Consider the following 14,887-nt stretch of genomic DNA (forward strand, 5'->3'; position numbering starts at 1 on the left):
TCCACTCACTTGCTCTTTAATAACCGAACAGAGAAGAATACAAAGCCAGGGGAAGGTCTAGGGGAAAACCTGGCTTGGGAGTTCCGGAAAGAGGGGGTAGTTGAGATGGAAGCCCAAGGGGGCTGTGAATGCCTATTCTGGAGGATGGGACCAACAGCTGGAGAGGTTAAGGAAAGAGAAATGGCTCCATGCCAGCAATGGCGTGATTATAGTGATGGAACTGTTCTTGAGTTCTTGAAGTAGCACCAGCATCTTGGGCACAGATGATTTCTCTTTACTCCTCAGACTCCAACTCCATGCCCCAGGAATTGTACACGGGGTTCCTTCTGGCTGTGACAGTGCTGTAAGACATAGAGCTCAGCCGTCTGGAGGCACAACCGCCTTCCTGGCTCCAGGGACTCCAGGGAGACCAAAGCAGCTGGAGATGAGAAGTTGAAAAAAAGAATGAAAGAACCGCACATCGGATCTCTTTCCAGATTTCCTAGGCCCCAAACCCAGACACCCCCAAGTCACCTACTTTATTTTTTATTTTTAATATATTTATTTATTTTTGTATGTGGTGCCGAGGATTGAACCCAGTGCCTCACATGCGAGGCAAGTGCTCAACCACTGAGCTACAACCCCAGCCCCCTACTTTATTTTTGTACCTCTCAAATATAGCTATCCAACCTGGCTTTTGCTATTTCTTCATGCAAGACCAAGGAACCACATCACTCTTCACGTCATCAAGCTCCTCTCCACCCATACCTGGTCCCTTCCAGGAGTGACAAAATGGTTCTCTTCCTGTGGATAGGTTGCCTTCTCCTCTTCCAGATCAGGATATTCAGTAGTGCTGGGGAATCCACAGCCTTCTTTGTCAAGCACAAGAGGCTCAGATGCTGCCCCAGAGTTGCCCCACTGGGCCTTCTTCAGTCTGTGGAAATTTTAGGCTTAGGAGAGAGGTGCCTAGAGGCCAGGCTTCCAGCTCTCCACCCTTCACCTTTCTGTTCTGAAGCACTTCCTACTGGGACTCCAGGATGTTGCCATTTGACCTCCAACTTACTATTGTCAGTTTTCTACACCCCCCAAATTGCAGTATTTTCAGTCTAGGAACCCAGAGCTACTCTTAGCTCCCCCTAGTTCTATGGCATACTCTCTTGTCTTCAGTGATCCAGTTTCTACTCCTTCCAATTCAGGTGGCTAGTCCTCCATCCCTCATTTCCCTCCTACTTTCTACACTATAGAAATTCTGTTTCAATTGTTCCAATCCCACAGCTCTTTTCCAAACAAGGTCCAATTTCCTGAAAGCACTCAACTTCTTTCTTAGCTCAAACTATCTTGTCCCCAAACCCTACTCCCAGAGCCCACATTTCAGGCCTCCTTACTCATCCATGGTTCTCTGGCGCTTCCTCATGTCCTCCAGGTGATAAGAGACAGCCCTTACCCGGGCTGGGATGCTCCCAGGTCCCTGCTTCATTCTCTCCAAATGTGATCTTTTTCTCTTTCTTCTGCAAAGCATCTCAGGGGGTGGGAGTCCCTCAAGAGGGTACAGGCCAGGCTGAGAGTAGCCAGTATTTCTCTGTGCCAGAGAATGAAAAAAGGAGCTAGAAGGCAGAACTGGGTCTCAGTGGGAACTTGGACTGAATTAGGGAATCAGGGGTCTTGGGAAGCTCAGTTCTTAGAAAACATGGTGCTTGATTCACAGAAAGGAAGGTCTGGACAGGGAACTGTTCAGTTGGGAAACACTGAGGGGACGGGTAAAAGAATAGCTGGGGACAGGAAGGCAATGAGTATAATTTTAACAGAGAATTGTGGAAGGTCAGAGTTTGTCATACCAGCATGGGTGGAATATACTGTTCCTCTGTCCAGGTGGGGCTGCAAAACACAAAAAAGGGGCTAAGGTCAGAAGGGACACCTCCATCCATACTGCTTCTCTGATGACCTCTCCCAACTAACTCTCTGGCATTAGGAGCTACAATGTCCATCAGCCAATGAAGAATTAATCTTTAGACCCGGGCTGTAAGGATTTATGGTAGTTAAAATTGTACAGCCTCACCTTCCCACTTCTAGTTGGTCTCCGTTTTCTCTTACTCACCTGGGCCTTTGGCAAAGATTCTCCCAGAAGACATTTCCATAACGCTGGGATGTTGATGTGAGGCTCTGGGAAGGGAGGCTCAGGGGTGGAGATCGGCTGACCACTCTGGAACACCTGAGGTAAGGACATGGTAAACTCACATCTGGCTCTTACCTTATAGCATCTACTCACTATAGGATTCAGGGGCACATTCTTCCATGGGACCATACAGTTGCCCAGATTCCCTCAGGTCATGTCCTCTCTTTCTACTTAGCTGAGGAAGATGGGTGAGGACTTTAATTTGAGTGGAGATCTGAGCTGGGGTGAAGGAGGAGATGAGCTATTTTTGGAAACTCATATATCACTAAATCTCCAGCTTCTATAATTCATAGCCAAAGAATGTAATATTTAGCAAGCAGGGTTGTTAAAGGTTGTTAAAGAGGAAGACCAGGTGACTTAACAGGCAGGGTTCCTTTAAGTCAATGCAAGCCTCCAGGAGAGAGAACCTCTGTTTATCCCTACTTTCACCTATCTCCAAAGGAATAATATCCTTGCAGATAGGGAGGGGTGTACAGAGCTGTTTAAGAATAGTGCTTTCAATTCATAGAGAGAAAAATGAAGCAGGAGGCTCATAAGACCTTAAATTATACTTCAGAGCTATAGAAACAAAAACAGCATGTATTGGTGACCAAAACAGACGTGTTGACCAACGGTACAGAATAAAAGACACAAAGACAAACCCACATAATTATCTCATACTAGACAAAGGTGCCATAAACATACATTGGAGAAAAGATAACCTTTTCAATAAATGGTGCTGGGAAAACTGGAAATCCATATTTAACAAAATGAAATTAGAGACTAGGGTAAAGTGGTAAAGTGCTTACCTAGCACGTGTGAGGCATTGGGTTTGATCCTCAGCACCACATAAAATAAAGGTGTCACAGGCCAGCCATAGACTGTGTATGTGAGTGTGAGCATTTGAGCACACGAGCGGACTGGACTTCTCTGTCTGGGCTGTGCATGTTTGTGTCCTTTTCACTCACTCTGCCTTTTGATCCCACACAGCACCTGAGATGATCACGAAGGTAGACTCAACCCCCTGAAACCTAACCCCTTGTCTCATTAGGGTGGAACTTTCTTGGAGTGTCTTCTCCTCAATAAAAGGGCTTCAGACATGCTTCTCCCTCTTTCTTTCCTGCCTTGCCCCCCTTGTAGGAGCTGTGGTTGAGGAGCTGTCACTGAACCCAAAGAAAAAGGTACTTTCTGTGTCTGTGTCTTTTATTTAGTTAGCCCAAATTCACCTGGAGTGACCCTGACTGATTTAGTAGCGTGATGTGGCATAAAGGTAGTTAAAAAACAAAAAACAAGAAACTAATAAGGGCTGGGGTTGTAGCTCAGTGGTAGAGCACTTGCCCAGCACATGGAGGCACTGGGTTTGATCCTCAGCACCACATAAAAAGAAATAAATAAAGGTTAAATTCTTTAAATAAAATGATATTAGACCCTATCTCTCATCCTTTACAAAACTCACTCAAGGACTAGGCATTAGACCAGAGACCCGGTGCCTACCAGAAGACAAAGTAGGCCCAAATCTCCATCATGTTGGCTTAGGAACCACATTCCTCAACAAGACTCCTAAAGCACACGAAGTAAAATCAAGAATCAATAAATGGGATGGTATCAAACTAAAAAGCTACTTCACACCAAAGGAAACAACCAAGAACATGAGGAGAGAGCCTACAGAATGGGGGAAAATCTTTGCCTCCTGCACCTCAGATACAGCATTAATCTCCAGGATATATAAAGAACTCAAAAACTTAATAACAAAACAAAACAAAAACACACAAATGGGCAAAGGAACTGAACAGACACTTCATATGAGAACAAATACATGTAGCCAACAAATATATGAAAAAATGTTCAATATCATTACTAATTAGAGAAATGCAAATTAAAACTCCACTGGGATTTCATTTCATTCCAGTCAGAATGGTAATTATCAGAATGGTAATTATCAAGAATATAAGTAACAACAACAACTAAAAAAGAATACAAGTAACAATAAATGTTGGCGAGGATGTGGGGGAAAAGGAACACTCATACACTGCTGGTGGGACTGCAAATTGGTATAAACACTCTAGAAAGCAGTATGGAGATTCCTCAGAAAACTTGGAATGGAACCGCCATTTGACTCAGTTATCGCTCTCCTTAGCATATACACAAAGGACTTAAAGTCAGCTCATTTCACAACAGCTAAGCTATGAAACCAACCTAGATGCTCTTCAACAGACAAATGGATAAAGAAAATTTGATATGTAAACAATACAATATTACTCAGCTATAAAGAAAAATGAAATTATGGGCATTTGCTGGTAATGGATGGAACTGGAGACTATCATGTTGTTGCTTTTTTTTTTTTTAAGGGAGAGAGAGAGAATTTTTTTTTAATATTTATTTTTTAGTTCTCGGCGGACACAACATCTTTGTTTGTATGTGGTGCTGAGGATCGAACCCGGGCCGCATGCCAGCCAGAGACTATCATGTTAAATGAAATAAACCAATCCCCAAAAAACAAAGGCCAAATGTTCTCTCTGATATGTGAATGATGACTCACAATAGGTGTTGGGGGGGGGGGAGTAGAGGTTCGCCAGATTGACAGGGAGGAGTGGGAGGAAGGGAGGGGAGATGGGATTGGGAAAAACTATGGAGTGAATCGGACATAACTTTCCCATGTTTATATATGACTACACAATCAGTATAACTCTACATCATGTACAACCACAAAAATGGGAAGTTATACTCCATGTATGGATGATACGTCAAAATACATTCTACTGTCATGTATAACTAAAAAGAATAAATAAAAAATGTAAAAAAAAAAAAAGGAATAATGCTTTCCACTTCGAAAACCTCCAGATTGAATGATGATAGCCCTCCTGATCTTTATTAAATGTCCTGCCAGGCATGGTGGTACATGCCTGTAATCTCAACAGCTCAGGAGGCAGGAGGATAGAAAGTTCAAAGCCAGTCTCAGCAATTTAGCAGAGGCCCTGAGCAACTTAGCAAGATTCTATCTCAAAATAAAAAACAATAAAAAGGACCGGGGATTTGACTCAGTGGTTAAGCACCCTTGAGTCCAATCACTGGTACATGTTAGAGTCTGTAAACAAGTCAGGATGGCGCCTGGCAAAATGCCAGAGGGAGTGGTTTGTGAAGTAACACCAGCGAGCCATTAAGTGTGGGGATTTTTTATTGGTTGACTGATGTATCTAGTTTATGCTAATTAAGATAAGCTCTGTGGAATGTATAAATACCACTCCTGTCCTACAATAAACGGCTTCCACTCCTGCTATATCAACGTACACAAGTTGTTCGTCACCCCCCCGGTTATTTTGCTGCAGCCGGACTGCGGCAGGTACACACAAAAAAAGGTAATATAATGTATAATGTCTTGGAGGTTAGGCCCTTTAGGTGTCTTTTATATTTGCATCTCCATCTCTCCTTAGGTGATCTCACCCAGTCTCATGACTAAATACCATCAATGTGCTGATGATTCCCAAATCTATTTTTCCAACCCTGGTTCATCCCTGGGTTCTACTCAACATCACCCAATAGCCCCCAGCCTTTTCCACCTTGCTAAAAGGCACCCCAAATGTCCTGTTACTAGGGCCAAAGACCTAGCATATGTTTTCTCTTACCTTACAATCCTTTGGCAAGTTCTATATCTGAAATATACCTGAATTTGACCACTCTCCACCATATCCATTCCCACTGCTATATTCCAGATCATCTTCTCCTGAACTATTGAAATGGTTTTCTCCTTTTCTTCTCCCTGCTTCCATTTTCATCCCCCCACAATCTATTCTGCACAGAGCAATGAGAGTAATCTTTTAAAATATGACCATGTGAAGTAATACAAGGTTTAAGATATATTTAAAATAAACTGGGAAGGAGGGGGTAAATGGGTATGAAAAGATTACCTTTATAATGATAATTATTGAAAATAACTGAAAAGGGCACATCAGTTCATGATACTATTTTCTATGGTTCTATATTTGAAATTTTCCATAATAAAAAGCTGAAGAAAAAAAACTCTGCTTAGACATACTTTTTGCTTACCTCAATTTTTTTTTTTTTTTTTTTTTTTTTTTTTTGTGTGTGTGTGTGTGTCTGATGCTGGGGATTAAACTCTACAACTGAGCCACATCTTCAGCCTTTGATTACTATTGGCTTTAGAATAAAATTCAAACTCTTTTCTATAGTGTACAACATTCCAAATTATCTGGCCTCTGACTGGTGATTCTGACCTTACTCTACTCTTCCCTTGATTATTAAGTTCAGTTACATTGGCCTGCTTCCTGTTCCTAGAACACACAAAGCTTTTTTCCTTCTTGGGGGCTTTTCTTAACCTACTACCCGCCGGCCCCAATTCTTCTCTAGACTAGCTCCCTGTTACTTTTCAGATCTCAATTCAAGTTCAACTCCCTACAATCACACTTTCTAGCCTTGTATCCCCCAAGACCTGCTATTTTCCTTTATATTCCACTTATGTTTTATTTTTTTTTATGTTACTCAACATTAGCTGAAATTATATTTGTTTATATATTATGTCTTCCCTACCCTAGAATGTAAGCTCTCTGAGTGAAGTACCTATAGGTAATTGTTGAATCCCCAGTGCCTAATACAGAATATTGTAAAGTTTAAAAGCCTTCTGTTGAGCTGGGTTTGGTGGTGCATGCCTGAAATCCCTGTGACTCAGGTGGCTGAGATAGGAAGATCACAAGTTCAAAACCAGATTTGACACCCCTGTGTCAAAAAGTAAAAAGGACTGGAAGTAAAGTTCAGTGATAGAGCACCCCTGGGTTCAATCCCCAGTAACACCAAATAAATAAATAAATAAAATTAAAACTATCCGTTGAATAAATCAATGAACCATCAATTCCCAAGCCCAGACACAAAGCTGAGCTTTCTGTTCCTTATTTCCCTATGGTTGCAGAGAAGAATCCAAGCATGCAATCTTCCCTCCATCCCACTTTCATCCCCCACACCCAGCAGGGAGGACTCACTTGGCAAAGGGGATGAGATTGTCTCCATCTGCCTGTACCTGCATGACAGGACTGGTGGGTACCTGGACTGTTTCCTTCTTGGTGCTAGGAGGATAATGGAAAATGAAACATTTTCTCAGGGCTGTAGGGATGAGACCAGCAGCTGATTTAGAGATTTATAAGAGAATGTGTGGACCCTAAAAACAGACAGCTTAAAAGGTATTTTTAGGGTTAGGGATGGAGCTCAGTGATAAGTGCTTGCTTAGCATGCACTAAGTCCTGAGTTCAATCCCCAGGACTGGGGGTGCAGTGGAGAAAAGATATTCCTAAGTCTGGACTATTAATTAAACATACAGGTTGAAAATGGTAAGTACAGGAAGGGTAGATGTGGTAAAAGGGAAAAAAATTTCTTAAGCTAAATATATTAAGTAAGTAAAATTTACAGATGGCAGTTAAGGGCCTTGCCAGGTAATATGGGATAATTCAATGAAAAAGGATGATAAATGGAGATTGGATGGGCAGAAGCATTGGGGGTAGTAAGCACAGAACTGGTGGTTAAGGACAGTTAGAGAAATAATAGAATTTGAAGGCTGGTAAATGAATCAGGTATGAGTGTGGTAAGTGGAAGTGTGGACAGAGTGATACATTGGGGACAGAAATGGAGGGGCAGTTAGGAATGTCTTTGTGCAAATAGGTGAACAGGGAGGTCAGTTGCACAGAGTCATATTTAGGGGCAGTCAAAGATGACCTGAGAGCCAGTTGGGGTGGGTAGAAAAGGCAGTCAAGAATACTAATGAGGGAGTTGGAGATGTGGCTCAGAGGTGGAGCACTTGCCTAGTATGCATGAGGCATTGGGTTCAATCCTCAGCACCACATAAATGTAAAATATTGTGTCTACCTATAGCTAAAAAATAAAAAAATTTTTAAAAAGAATACTAAATGAGGGTTGGAATTGTGGGTCAGTGGTAGAGTGCTTGCTTAGCACCTGTGAGGCACTGGATTGAACCTCAGAACCACATAAAAATAAATAAACAAAACATCTACAACTAAAACAAACAAAAAAACTGAAAAAATTAAATGAGCACTAGGAATATAGCTTAATGGTAAAACTCTTGCCTAGCATGCCAGAGGCCCTGGGATCCATCCCCAGAACTGGGAGGATGGGGGTGGGGTGGAGATGGGAAAGAAACCTAGATGAGAGAGGAAAATGCATATGGGTTGCACACAAAAACAGAAAAAGCCAATTGGAAACTGTTGGAGCTGAACAAGTAGTTATCCAAGAATAACTAGGTATGGGTCAAGAAAAAGTTACTTGAGGTTAAAAAAAAAAATGAGGTGGCTGATGGGATAGAGTGGGGCTGAAAGAGCAGGTGGGATTTAAATGGAATATCCTGGGACAGAGCTAGTGGCAGCTGGGAGCTGAGAGCATTCTGAGGGGGATTTAAACCTTATGTGGGTGGCCTATCAGGGTTAGGACGGGGCTTAAGAAAGTCAGACAGAGCAGGTCAGTGGTACACACTTGTAATCCCAGCTAGTTGGAAGGCTGAAACAGGAAGATGGCAAGTTCAAGGCCAGCCTGGGCAACTTAGCCAGACCCTGTCTCTAAATAAAAAATACAAAGGGCTGGGGATGTAGCTTTGTGGAAGAGCACCCCTGGGTTCAATCATCAGTACTGGGTCAGGGGTGGGAGTGAGGGTGGGACTGGGCAAACAGGATCCCTCAACAGTTGACCCAGGGGTAGGCAAGGCCTTGGAGGGCAAGCCAAGACTGAGAGGGTGGATGAGGACCTGAGGAGTCAGGAGCCAGTCTGGTAGTAGAGTAGCCACTACCTCCCTGAAGGGAAAGACTGAGGCCTGAGGGGCCACCGAGACCCCAGGTAGGTGCATTGGGTCTTGGCTGGACCTTTGGGCGCAGCTAGGCCGGAAGGCATAATTGGGGGGGCCTAAAGAATCCCTCTGGCCCTGAGGTGGTGGGCCCATGCCTGAGGGGCAGTCTGGGCCTGAAGTAGCCAGGCTGAGTCAGCAGAGGTGGTTTGTCTGGGCGGGCAGCTGCAGCTCCAGAGGGCACCACGACCTGAAGGGGCTGCTTGGGCCTGAGGCGGGGGACCCGGGACGGCGAACTTGGGGACCAGGAGAGAACACTGGTGGCTGCGCCGCCGAGGGCGTCCGCGCTTGGCCACAGCACCTGAGGAAGATAAGCTGAGAATTCTAGAGCTACAGGCCGAACGCGGAGGACCGCGGACTCCGTGATCCCGGCCTAGGGAGGTGTCCGCGCGCAAGGCGCGTTTGGGGGCGGGGCATAGACTGAACCGCCCCCCTGGGGAGGAGCCTGCCATGCGGCTCCGCCCCCCAGGCGCGCTCCCGCCCCTCCGGGAGCGCCTCCGACGCGGCGACGTGCGCGGGTCCGGGGCCTGGGTCCCCTGTAGGGTCCGCCCCCACCTTTTCCGGCTCCTCAGGCGCCGGTAATTTCCAAAGTTTGAAGTCCGACTAGCCCTTCTGTGTCCGTAATTCGGTTCTCAGGTCCCCGCCCGGGGGGGGAGCTCACAGTCCGGGAGCGTTGCCCCTTTAACAAGAGTAGCCGGGTGGCTCCTGGCCTCTTCTCGGGACAGCGTGCGCGCGCCCGCCCGTCCCCCGCCCCTGGCTCCCGCCCCAGCTCGCGCTGCCCGGGCGGGCGCCGGCCGCTGGCGCCGCTACTGCTGCCGCCCCCGGGGCGCAAGTCCGCCGCCCGCCGCCCGGGGACCCGGCGAGGGGCGGGGGCAGCCCCGAGTCGGCCCCGAATCCTCCCTGCTCCCATCTCACGCTTCCCGGAAAGTTTGTCCCTTTGCACTCCGCTTGACTGCTCCTGGAGCCCCGCCGCGACGAGGTGAGAGGTGGGGGTGGGGGGAAGGGAAGGGACGCCCGCGGAGGAATGTGCCGGGTTGGGGGGCGGGGAGCCGGGGTCCCGTTTGCACCGCCCGGCGGGCGCCGGCTCAGCGCGAGAGCTGGGATCATGTGCTATTTGTCCCGCTGAGGCGCAGAGAGGTGCCAGGCCCCGGGCAGCCGTAGGTTAGCTGGACGGCAGGACAGGGTCTGCATGATTGCTCCGAGAGGCCCGGCGGGGGCCTGTTGGAGAACTGCGGAGTAGGCAAGGTGCAGGTGGCCCGAAGCCCCCTTTCGGGTCAGTCGGCCCCACCCCAGCCGCCGGCTCCTCCCTGTATCCCCTGTGCCCTTAAAGCGACACCCGCAGACCCTGTACCTACTCCATATTCCTTTACCCCGCTGTCACCTAGCCGTGACATCCCATTCTCTGCTCTTTTAGCGGCAACAGCGTCACCCTTGCATGTGTTCAGCAGTGTCCTTCCCTCCCTTGGTCAGGGTCTAGGGGGTCAGGGCTGTTCTTCCTGAGCCAGCCTCTGTGATTTCGGCTACTCCCTTCCTGTCCTGGGACAGACCAACCCCTCACCCTTCCCATGCTCTACCCAGAAAGGCTAGTGGAGGTAAGGCCCGGCATGACAGAGGTTTGAGGTTCTTTGGGGCCACAAATTGGGGCCCAGCAAAGATCCCTTTCCATAATCCTCACCCTTCTGTTCATGGGCGTGGGCTACTCAGCCTCTCCTCCCAGGGCGTGGGCACCCGATCACCCACATTCCTGGGCTCCAGCCTGGCACCTTCCCCAGTGGATGCCATAGCACTAGCTCCAGGCTGGGGTTAGGATCAGCCTGCTTCTTCACATTCTCTCCTCCTTCAGGGAGGTTCCCAGTGTCCTCTCCTTCAAAGACACAGGTATTCTAGGTCCTCCAGCGATGGAGCCTTGGGGGTTGGTATGATGGATACAGGATAACTCCACCCTCCCCTGCCCATTGTCCTGGATCCTGAGGAGGAAGTGCTGGGGGCTGGGCAAGGGGTTTGGGGCTCACAAGGCAGGTCCTGTGGAGCCTAAGTCCCAGGCTGTACCTCCAGCCCTTGGACTTTGCCCCTCAACAATAGTCTTTACCTCGTATTTAGAAGTGGTGGGCTCTAGGTGGCAACTGATTTCTACTTCTCCCTTGCTGATCCTGAAGAGGAATTATTGGTTAGATTTTCTGTTCTCTCATCTTTCCTATAGTTTGTTCCTTGAGCCCACTCCCTGCTATTCACCTTCTCTGGGTTTGATATTCCTGTATGTCTTCCTTTCCTCCTCCCATTCTTTTCTCCATAGCATGACCTCAGTCTTGCCTTTTGTTTTATTTTTCTGGTTTTCTTGGTGTCTGTGACTTTATGTTCCTCTTCTCCCCCTTCCTGCTGTCCTCAGTGTCTGTGCCCATGTGTCCCTCTCTGAATTGCCCTCTGTCCAGCTCCTCCCTCTCTCTCTTTCCCTCCCTCCCTCTCTCCCTCTCTCTCTTTCCTTCCTCTATCTGAGCATTCAGTATACTTGTGAGTGACTGAGGAATAAAAATATCACGGTCCCTGCCCTTGGATTCACATTGCATTCAGCTACTCCAGAGGGGCAGTCTCCTTACCTTTCCTAACACCCCTTGCCCTCTAAATGAAGAACCCCATACAGACCTCTGGAGCCACAGGTGCCTCCTAACCACTCTTCTCCCACAACCAGGGTTTTCCCACAGTTCCTGCTGGTTTGGCCAGGCCCAGAGTATAGGATGGGGCTCTCCTTACGAGGGCCCGTGGCAACCAGAACTGATACAGCACCCCTGGTCTGGGGCCACGACGCCAGGTAACTGGGGTTATGGCCCAAGTCTCTGCAAGCTGGGATAAGGCTGGGCAGAGAAGCAGGAATACCTTTGGGAGCTCCTCAAGACCTTGACATTTGGGAGAAAGATCAGGGAACCGGAACTGGATCCTTAAGGGGCTGAGGAGCTGGGGAAGGGAGTGCAGAAATGGTTTTGAAGCTGGGAGGCAATATCTCAGTCCTCCTGGTGGTTCTGATCACCCCTTTCTCTGTCCTCCAGCTGAGGAGGGCAAGAGTGTCTGGAGCTATGGCTGGTGCCTCGGTGAAAGTGGCAGTGAGGGTTCGACCCTTCAATGCCCGTGAGACCAGCCAGGATGCCAAGTGTGTGGTCAGCATGCAGGGTAACACCACCTGTGAGTGAGTCTCAGGGGCCTGGCTGGGCACAAGTGGGGAAGGCCAGGCCCACCATGTAGGCCAGTCCTGCTGGGCCCAACCAGAAGGAGGGCTGTGCTGGGCACAGAGCAGGTGCGAGTTAGTTGTAAGGGCGGGGGTTGGGGCAGGCTAGCCTTTCCATGTTCCTGTCCCTGGGAGGGGGAATGTTGGCTGGGAGCCCTCCATTGCCCAATCCATAGAGGCAGCTCAGTGGGGGCGGGTCCTAGGAAGCCAAAATTAGCTTTGGTGACTGAAGGGGGTGGGGAGTGTTAAAGGGGAGAGATGAGCTAGGGCAGAGGTGGGGTGGGATGCTTGGATCCCAGGGATTTGCATGGGAGTATGCAGAGTTTGGGAGGACCTGATTTTGACTTTCCTTCCTTTGTCCTCCCTTGCCCTCTCAGCCATCATCAATCCCAAACAGAGCAAGGATGCCCCCAAAAGCTTCACCTTTGACTACTCTTACTGGTCACACACTTCGGTGAGATTGCTAAGCCAAGGGAAGAGCTCAACCATCTGGTTGACAGGGGCTTAGGTTCTGGGAGGGGCCATTGTTGGGAAACAGGGACACCAGGAGATTGGTTGGGACTGGATTGGGAAGGGGAGGACCCCTGGTGGGGGCGGGTAGGACCCTTAGGTTTTGATTAGGACCAGGAGGGGGAAGTAGAATCTCTTGGGATAATTAGGACGCATAGGGGCTTGATAGGATCTTTAGGATTGATTAGGGTGATGATGGAGCAGGGGTGCCCAGGACCTTTGGGCAGTTATTAGTGATAAAGGGCAAGACTCTCAGGCCATAGGCACAAAGGACAAAGTTATTCAGTGCTTCTACTGTCTTTCTCTGGCCCCCTTTCACCTAGGCTGAGGACCCCCAGTTTGCATCTCAGCAGCAGGTGTATCGGGACATTGGAGAAGAGATGCTACTCCATGCCTTTGAAGGCTACAATGTGTGCATCTTTGCCTATGGACAGACTGGGGCTGGGAAGTCCTATACCATGATGGGGCGTCAGGAGCCAGGACAGCAGGGCATTGTGCCTCAGGTACATGCTTGGGACCTGGCTGGGCATTCAGGGCAGGAGCATCTTTAGCTGCCCCATAGGGGAGGAAGGATTATGCAGCAGAGATCTGGTTCTCCAAGGTCGTTAGTGGTAGGGCATGTAATAGAGCAACTTGGGCACTTTGGGGAAGGGGTCTTTTTCTCCTTCCAGAAACATTGAGGCTGTATGATAAAAGCCAAGGCCCTAGTGTCAGAGCCTTGGGTTTCAACTTTACCACTTGGCTGTTGTTTTACTTTGTTTCATAATTATCTGTGAACACAATTCCCCTCTGGGCTTCTGTACTATATATAGACAAGGTATTAACTATAGAAAGATCTAGATTTGGGTATTTGAGAGTTGGCCATAATTCTCCCTGGCCATGTAGCACAGTGGCCTTGTACCCAGAGTCAGCAGCAGGACTGCTGGGTTTGGGTACTGGATCACTGAATATTAGCCTGTGACCCTGGGCAAGTGTGAACCTCTCACAGTTGTTTTCCCATCTGTAAAATGGGAATGACCCTGCCTTCAGGGCTTTGGGAAGAGTTGAAAGGGGTTACCTGGAACAGGGCCTGGCCTGGGGCTGGGCACTGCAGGTGTGCCATGAACAGGAACTTCTCTATGCTTCTTTGTGTCCCATTCCAGCTCTGTGAGGACCTCTTCTCTCGTGTTAATGAGAACCAGAGCTCTCAGCTCTCCTATTCTGTGGAGGTAAGCCCAAGTCTTGGTGGGAGGTAGGGAAGGGGCTTGCTGCTTCTGGCAAGAAGACAGGAAAACAGAGCATTTAATATGGAGGCCATCTCTGGGGTCAGCCTGGGATATAATTCTGGCTCTGCTGGTTATTAACTGTGCCTTTGAGGAATGATTTCAGCCTTTAGCTCCTGAGTGTGTATTTGTGTGAAATGTTAATGATTGGGACTCACTTAGGGTTGGTGGGTGGCTCAGTGAGCTAGCATATGCAGAATCTTATCCCTGTCTGGTATACACGAGGTATGGTTACTTATGTCCTGTGCTGTGTTAGGTGTCTGCTGGCAGTGTTTCTGCTGGCTTCCTCCTTATTTGTGTCTCCTACTCAGGTGAGCTATATGGAGATTTATTGCGAGCGGGTACGTGACCTTTTGAATCCCAAGAGTCGGGGCTCTCTGAGAGTCCGGGAGCACCCCATCCTGGGCCCCTACGTGCAGGACCTGTCTAAACTGGCTGTGACCTCCTATGCAGATATTGCTGACCTCATGGACTGCGGAAATAAGGCGCGGTATGGCAGACTGACAGAGCGGAGGGGAAGGGAGCCAGGTTTGGAAAGAAGAGGGGCAGGACCTGTGACTACTCTTCTTATTCCCTAGGACTGTGGCTGCCACCAACATGAATGAGACCAGCAGCCGTTCCCATGCTGTCTTCACCATTGTCTTCACACAGCGCAGCCATGACCAACTTACTGGGCTGGACTCAGAGAAGGTGGGGACTTCCCCACAATGGTGACAGGGATATAATGGAAAGGGTCTGGGCTTTCCCTCCTCACACGTGCTGGATTATGCCTCTTAGGACTTCCATAGCCCTCTGTACCATCCCACCAAAATCAGATCAGTGCATCTTGTTTGCTTGTTTTTCCTTGTTAGACTTCTCAGGGCAGGGCTGTGATCCCACTGTGTCCCTTGTCCTGGTATATAGTGGGCAAGTGA

At 48.3% G+C, this 14,887-nt stretch overlaps 2 protein-coding genes across 7 annotated transcripts in view; one reads left to right on the forward strand and one right to left on the reverse strand.

Annotated features, from left to right (window-relative positions):
• Inca1 (inhibitor of CDK, cyclin A1 interacting protein 1) lies at positions 1-11,103 on the reverse strand. Of its 6 annotated transcripts, none has more exons than XM_071603639.1 (7): positions 11,074-11,103; positions 7,123-7,206; positions 2,075-2,188; positions 1,815-1,854; positions 1,365-1,558; positions 748-913; positions 1-418 (listed from the first exon to the last, which is right to left on the reverse strand). In XM_071603639.1, the coding sequence occupies exons 2-7, from the start codon at positions 7,164-7,166 to the stop codon at positions 275-277; spliced, it is 702 nt and encodes a 233-aa protein (XP_071459740.1). In that variant the 5' UTR covers positions 7,167-7,206; positions 11,074-11,103; the 3' UTR covers positions 1-274. The 6 variants fall into 6 exon arrangements, with proteins under 6 accessions (XP_071459740.1, XP_071459736.1, XP_071459737.1 ...); XM_071603635.1 differs by lacking the exon at positions 11,074-11,103 and adding an exon at positions 10,340-10,461; XM_071603636.1 differs by lacking the exon at positions 11,074-11,103 and adding an exon at positions 9,540-9,718.
• Kif1c (kinesin family member 1C) overlaps positions 9,754-14,887 on the forward strand; it is a 24,646-nt gene continuing 19,512 nt past the window's right edge. Inside the window, exons 1-8 of the mRNA XM_027922609.2 lie at positions 9,754-9,963; positions 11,671-11,790; positions 12,026-12,158; positions 12,579-12,655; positions 13,035-13,214; positions 13,854-13,919; positions 14,285-14,463; positions 14,552-14,663. Coding sequence (XP_027778410.1) covers positions 12,053-12,158; positions 12,579-12,655; positions 13,035-13,214; positions 13,854-13,919; positions 14,285-14,463; positions 14,552-14,663 — 720 coding nt within the window. The 5' untranslated portion in view covers positions 9,754-9,963; positions 11,671-11,790; positions 12,026-12,052. The remainder of the gene's footprint in view (positions 9,964-11,670; positions 11,791-12,025; positions 12,159-12,578; positions 12,656-13,034; positions 13,215-13,853; positions 13,920-14,284; positions 14,464-14,551; positions 14,664-14,887) is intronic.

Source organism: Marmota flaviventris, chromosome 17 (assembly GCF_047511675.1).
Source record: "Marmota flaviventris isolate mMarFla1 chromosome 17, mMarFla1.hap1, whole genome shotgun sequence".
NCBI lineage: Eukaryota > Metazoa > Chordata > Mammalia > Rodentia > Sciuridae > Marmota > Marmota flaviventris.

Bases quoted from the DNA above. Each gene is read 5' to 3' on its own strand.
- Inca1 (XM_071603635.1), bottom strand. The intron at 1,559-1,814 runs GTATGACAAACT...TCTCTGGCACAG, and splicing joins AGTATATTCCACCCATGCTG to AGAAATACTGGCTACTCTCA. The intron at 419-747 runs GTATGGGTGGAG...TCTCATCTCCAG, and splicing joins TCACTCCTGGAAGGGACCAG to CTGCTTTGGTCTCCCTGGAG.